This window comes from Myotis davidii, unplaced genomic scaffold (assembly GCF_000327345.1).
Source record: "Myotis davidii unplaced genomic scaffold, ASM32734v1 scaffold370, whole genome shotgun sequence".
Lineage (NCBI taxonomy): Eukaryota > Metazoa > Chordata > Mammalia > Chiroptera > Vespertilionidae > Myotis > Myotis davidii.
The window spans coordinates 7,981,152-7,987,919 of record NW_006288615.1 but is presented as its reverse complement, the minus strand read 5'-3'; the positions used below and the strand labels follow the sequence as shown (position 1 = coordinate 7,987,919).

General features: G+C 59.7%; 1 protein-coding gene across 1 annotated transcript; it reads left to right on the top strand.

Moving 5' to 3' along the window:
- Nucleotides 1-1,077: 1,077 nt before the first annotated feature.
- Nucleotides 1,078-4,363, top strand: LOC102761102 (aquaporin-12B). Its single transcript, XM_006760677.2, has 3 exons — nucleotides 1,078-1,694; nucleotides 3,700-3,816; nucleotides 4,158-4,363. Exons 1-3 carry the CDS (start codon nucleotides 1,088-1,090, stop codon nucleotides 4,361-4,363), a joined length of 930 nt encoding a protein of 309 aa, XP_006760740.1. The 5' UTR covers nucleotides 1,078-1,087.
- The last annotated feature ends 2,405 nt before the right edge of the window (nucleotides 4,364-6,768 follow it).

Sequence of the window (6,768 nt, the reverse complement as noted above, 5' to 3'; positions counted from 1 at the left end):
GTCTCAGGCTCCCTTCTGTGCAAGCAGAGTCTGGCAGGCACAGGCATTGGATTAGAAAAATAAAAATGAGGAATGGAAGGGAGGGGAAGTGGGCAGGACAGGGAAGCCCTCTGTTCCCCAGGAAACAGGTTCCGGTGGGACGAACACAACGGGGCGCTGCATGCACCCTGCCCGTGGAAGGCGTTGCCACAGCTCCCGGGAGCCAGCTCCAGAGCCGGGGCAGCATGCGGGCCCCAGGGCCTGCTGGGGTGCAGCCAGGTGACGTCATGCCCAGCTGGACTCCCAGAAAGGAAATCCAAACCGATTTTGATGGCAGTGACTCCCAGGTCCCTCTGGACTGGAGAGACATGGCCCAGCAATGTGTCCTCAGGAAGGGGTCCGTTTGGCACATAGTAGGGGTGGGGAGGTTTTCCCAGGGAACCCCTACGTGCCAAGGGCCCGGGGTCTGAATAAAGGCCCTGAACTCCCAGCCGGCCATTCTGCTTTCTTAGAAAAGCACTTTATGCGTCTACACTGCCCTGTAGAACACACTGCATATAGTGAGGTGGGCCTTTCTGCTGGTTCAGCTTCTTTGGGTGCCCAGAGCAGCCCTCGTGGAGCCCCCAGGGCTTCCTGTGTGGGACACCTGGCCCCACAGGTGGCTGCCTCCACGCAAGGAACTGGTGGCGTGTGACCCAGAGTGCAGGCAGAACCAGGGACCCGCCCCCATAGGGACTCAGCCCAGGCACAGGGAGCTGCCAGCGTGGAGCTGGGAGCCTGGGTGTGGCATGGCGCTCGATGGAGGCTTTGAAGAGCTGTGGCCAGGCTGCAGCCCTGGGCTGGCTGAGTGGGGTGCGTGTCCCGGTGTGTCTCACGCCCTGGGGAAGACGCCTGGCTGAGGGCCGGTCTGCTGTGGGCGTTCCTGGCTCTGCTCCTGGGTCTGCAGCAGGTGGGATGGAGGTGAGGGTGCAGGTGTGGCGTTCCCAGGAGTGCCAGCCCAGATGGACGCTTCCACAGCTCCCCCGCCCTTGGGTCCTGGGGTGGGTCAGCCCCGACACGTCAGCTCAGGTTCCCTGCTCAGTCTGGCGCCACAGAGCCCCTGGAGCCGATGGCTGGTCTGAACGTGTCTCTCTCGTTCTTCTTGGCCACCATTGCCCTGTGCCAGGCGGCCAGGAGGGTGTCCAAGGCCCTGCTCCCCAAAGGTGCCTACGTCAGCTTTGCCCTGGAGGTGGCGGGCGCAGCCCAGCTGGGGGCCTGCTGCCTGGAGATGCGGATGCTGGCAGAGCTGGGCCCCTGGGCGGGCGGCTTTGGGCCCGACCTGCTGCTGACCCTGCTGTTCCTGCTCTTCCTGGCACACGGGGCCACCTTCGATGGGGCCTCGGCCAACCCCACCGTGTCCCTGCAGGAGCTCCTCCTGGCCGAGGCCTCTCTGCCTGGCACGCTGCTCAAGCTGGCAGCCCAGGAGCTGGGCCTGCAGGCGGCCTGCGCCCTGACCCGGCTCTACTGGGCCTGGGAGCTCAGTGACCTGCATGTCCTGCAGAACCTCATGGCCGAACACTGCAGCTCGGCCCTGCGCACGACCGTCCCCCACGGCGCGCTGGTGGAGGGCGCCTGCGCCTTCGTCTTCCATCTGACCCTCCTGCGCCTCAAGAATAGCCTTCCCATCTACAGAGTGCCAGCCGTGGCTCTGCTGGTCACCGTCATCGCCTACACAGGTGAGACCTGGGCGTCTTCCCCTGCGTCTCCTCAGAACCTCTGGCAGGGCCCCCAGCAGCTGTGGGCAGGAAAGGGGCTGCCAGCTGAGGGGTCTGCGAGCCACAGACACTGGGGAGGCCATTCCCTGGGAAGCAGGTGGTGGTATGACCAGTGCGGCTGGACACAGCGTGGCAGGTGGGACCCCAGGCCCCTGTCAGGGCCTTCCTCCTGGCCAGGCCTCTCCACACTCTGAGCTCCTTCCAGAAGCTGAACCAGCAGAAAGGCCCTCCTCACTGTATGCGGTGAGTGTTCTGCATGGCAGCGTAGACACAAAAATGCTTTTCTAAGAAAGCAAAGTGGCCGGCTGGGGAGTTCAGGGGCTGCGTTCAGGGGCAGATGGGCAGCCGGCAGTTTCTCCAGGGTGTGCCCCAGGCTCCAGTCGGCAAGCCCTGCGTCTTCTGTTACCCCTTCCTAGCGGGCCGGGTCCTATCATTTCTTCCTCACCCAGGTCTCCACCTCCCCTCTCGGCACCAAGAGCTACTGGGGTGGCAGCAGACACTCCACCTCCCTTTGGGGTCACTCCTCCCACCCAGGCAAACCTCCTGACCAAATTCTCATGGGTCCTTCAGCCCCTGTGGGAGCCGCCCTGAGCCTCCCCCTGGCCCTGCTCTGCGTTTGGCCCTTAGATGGAGGTCCCCTATCCTGAGGTCCCCCACTTGAGCCTGCCCCCAGTGAGACAGGGGTCTTTCCCCCCTTCGTGGAGAAACAGAGAGCCACTGACCACAGACCTTACTTTCCAGCTGCCCTGAGTTGGGGACAGCGCTGGGCCAGGACACGGAGGAGCCAGGCTGGGGCCCTGCAGTCTGTGGGATATGCCCCGAGGAGGGTCCTGTTGGGCTGCACGCGCCCTCTGCCCCTGGGCACCGGGACTGGGGTTGGGGTAGGACAGGAGTGCCTCTCAGGAAGTGGCTGCAGCGCCCCTGTGCTGGGCGTGGACTCGTCAAACTCTCTGGGAAGGGCACCCGTGACTGTGGCTGCGCTCAGTCAGCGGCAGCTGTCGGCTCCAGGCGGGGGAAGACGCAGCAGAAGACGCAGCAGGAAGGGGCTGAGGCCGAGCTCCCCAAGGTCTCCATTTGTGGGGTCCCCAGGGAGGACAGACCCAGCCCTGAGGGCCCAGTTTCTGTGTCACTGACTGTGGTACCTGGGCCACCAATGGCCCGAAAGCTGCCACTGGGGCCCATGCACAGGTGGGGAGACGGAGGCAGGGCTGAGCAGAGAGCTTGTCAGGGGCAGAGCTCTGCGGCCAGATGGCCCGGACACTCACTTGAGGTGACACCCAGAAGCTCCGGCGTCTACACAGGACCCACCCAGGGTGCCTCCCGCAGAGTCAGCACCACTGCCCACGCCCGGCCTCCACCTGCCGGCTTCAGGCTCCCTGTCCACAGGGCCCAGGCCTGCCCCGGGAGGCCCCTGCTCACGGGAGTCTGCCTGGCCTGGGGTTCAGGGACGCTGGCCTGGCTCTGGCTGCTCATCCAAATCTCCCCACAGTCCTGGTGTTGCTTTGTTCCATGATCTCTTTATCTCTTTGTCTCTGTCTGTCTGTCTTTATCTGCCTCCCTATCTTTCTGTCTCCGTATTGCTCCATCTCTGCCTTTGTCTCTGTCTCTCTCACTTTCTCTCTCTCTCAGTCTCTCTATGTCTAAGACAACCTCCCTCAAGGTGGGATGTGTTGGAGAAAGGGGCTGGGAGAGATGAGTCCATCCCAGGGGTGAGAGGTCAGGTCGGGCATTGGATGTCCCTGGAGAGACTCCCCTGGCTGCTCCCTGACCATGAAAGCTTTGGCCTTGGTTGAGTGGCCTTCCTGCCGTGACCCCATCAGAGCAGGGGCCGAGGATGGACTGGGCTCCCTGCCTGGGTGCAAGAGCCCACCTCGGCCAGGGCACAGTAGGACTCAGGGTGGGGATTTCGGAGAGTGGCTCTGGTCCAGGTAGGGCCGCACGAGGCCTGTCCGTGCTTCCTCCACAGCTGGACCCCTCACATCTGCCTTCTTCAACCCTGCCCTGGCCGCCTCCGTTACCTTCCACTGCTCAGGGCACACCTTGCTGGAGTACGCCCAGGTGTACTGGCTGGGCCCTCTGACAGGTAAGGGCCGGAGGGGGGCACTGGGGTCCCCAGGAGCTCCCAGGGGCAGAGGCAAGGCTAGCCCTGGGCGTGGCTCATGGTTGGGGAACAGGCCACACAAAGCATCCTGGTAGGCAAGCCTGCAGGGCCCAGCTCTCCGGTGCAGAGCCCATTGAGGGGCTACTTCCCTTGGGGAGGGGAGGGAGCCGGGTCAGGTTCCCAGGCTGCTGTCACCCCCTCCCGCCAGCCCAGGTCTGTAGGCCCCCCGCCCCATCCTAGGGAAAGTCTGGCGTGTGAGTGCCCAGGTGTCTTGGGCTGCAAGAAGCCCTAGGGCCCTATGTCTGACACTCCATCTCCTGCAGGGATGGTGCTGGCCGTCCTGCTGTACCACGGCCACCTCCCCCGCCTTTTCCAGAGGAACCTGCTGTACAGTCAGAAGAACAAGTATCGAACCCCCAAAGGGAAGCCGGCCTCAGGGCCTGAGGGCACCCAGACACCCACAGAGGGGTGCAGAGGCCAGGAGCCTGGGCAGAGGCGGGTGGGGCAGCAGCCGCTGGGCTCCCTGTGATCCCCATGTGGAGGCCAGGTCCCAGGCTGAGGGGCACGAAACCCACCCCCACTTCCTCCCCAGACACCATTCGTCAATAAACTGTCCCCAGCCCTGCCTGTCTCCCTGGCCTGGCAGAGGCCTCTGAGGAGGTGGAGCGGGCCTGAGTCCCTCCCCGCCCCGCCCCCCCCACCATTGTTCCACAAGGTCTGTTCCACCTCTTCTTGACAGCGTCAGAATCAAAGGTAAGACCGAGGAGGAAACCCACTTCTAGGACTATATCCCAAGAAACCAGAAACACCAATCAGAAAGGATATACGCACCCCTATGTTCATAGCAGCACAATTCACCATAGCTAAGATCTGGAAACAGCCTAAGTGCCCATCAGTAGATGAATGGATTAGAAAATTGTGGTACATCTACACGATGGAATACTATGCTGCTCTAAAAAGAAGGAACTCTTACCATTTGCAACGGCATGTGTGGAACTGGAGAGCATTATGCTAAGTGAAATAAGCCAGTCAGTGAAGGAAAAATACCACATGATCTCACTCATTCATGGATAATAAAGACCATTATAAACTTATGAACAAAAATAGATACAGAGGAAGAGCAGCCTCTAATGGACTGTCAAACTATAGTGGGAAGGCCGGGGAGGGTTGGGGGGCAGAAGGGGGGAGGGAAGAGATCAACCGAAGGAATTGTATGCATAACCAATGGACATAAGACACTGGGGGGTAGGGGAGGCCAGGGTATTGTCAAGGGTGGGAAAAAAAGGAGACATATGTAATACTCTTTGTAATACTTTAAGCAATAAAAAATAAAAATAAAAAGACCAAGGAGGAAAGGCCACAGTCCAGGTAGGCAACCTGGGCCTGGGGAGACCCAAAGGCAGAGTCTCCCATAGAGGGCTCCTGGCTGCCCTGGACACACCCCAGCACCTGCTGCCCAGGGGGTTCTGAGTGGCTAGGACACCCTGAAATCTGCTGGGACGTTATGAATGGTGGCCCCCAACCCCTTCATCCACCAGCACCCTGACCCTCAGGCAGCAGGTCCTCAAAGTCAGGTGAACCAATCACAGGGCCTTCAGGGCAGATCCCCCACCCCTCAGCCACTTCCTCCCCAGAGTGGATCTGGAATCTTTCACCCCAAGAGAACAGAGGCCCCTCAGCTGTGGGTCCTGGAGCCCCATCCAGCCCCTCCCTATCATCCAGCTGAGTACAGGAGGGAGAACCAAGGACAGGTCCTGGTCAGCTTTTCCCTGGGACGCCACCAAGAGAAGGTCCAGGAGAGAACCTCCACTCCACTTCCCGGGGCTCCCCGACCCAGCCTGCAGTGCGGCTGCTCTGTCTGAACCCCAGCCTCCTCCCCTCGTTGGAGTGGCCCCCTGATAGTAAGGGAGCCGGGCACCTTGCATAGGGCCTGAGAGCCAGGCCCTATGTGTCTTCCCAAGGGCTGGGCAGGGCTTCCAGGAAGAGGCCCCTGAGCGAGGGCACAGGGTGGTGAGGGCCACCAGCTCCCCTCAAAGAAGGGCCTGTGTGGGACCAGCAGGCGGTGCTTGGGGAGGGGCGTTCACTGTAGCAGCAGCACGCAGAGCAGAGGTGGCAACCCCTGCAAGAAAGAGGGGTTCTCACGGGGCAGCACCAGGGTCGGAGGTGGGAGGCGGCTGGCATGTCTTTCCCCAAAGCCCCTTTGGTCTCTGCACAACTACTTCCAGGACAGAAACTGCTGATGCTCAGGCATAAACATTATCAGTAAATTAGTATAAGAAAAACGGGCACATGGACATTGCAATAACGCCTATCCATCAGGGAATTCTTAGAATTATTCGAGGAGCTAGAATCTCTATTTTAGATGCAATCAGCAATGTAAAGGAATATCTGTTAAGATTGGAAACACAAATTAAATTTAAGGAACTGCATTTGATGTAAAAGAATATAATGTTCATATAGAGTTTTGATGAACCAATTACTAACATAGAAGTTAAAAGTTATTTTTTCTTAATATATTTTTGTTGATTTCAGAGAGGAAGGGAGAGGAAGAGAGAGAGAGAAACATCAGTGATGACAGGGAATCGTTGATTGGCTGCCTCCTGCACTGGGGACCGAGCCCAAAACTCAGGCACGTGACCTTGACCGGTATCAAACCAGGGACCCTTCAGTCCACAGGCCTATGCTCTATCCACTGAGCCAAACAGGCTAGGGCAAAAGTTATTTTTTACATATATTTCAAGATACAATGATAACATTACAAGTGTTTTCAATTATATGTAAACTAGAGGCCCAGTGCACGGCCCAGACCAGCCCGAAGCTAAAAGCACGGATGGCCACCAGGCTGTGGCTGGTTGGTGGCCACATCACTGCCTCTCTGCGCTCGAGGCAGGGGTGAAGCCAGGTGGGGGCGAAGTGCATGTCCAGCGTCCAGTT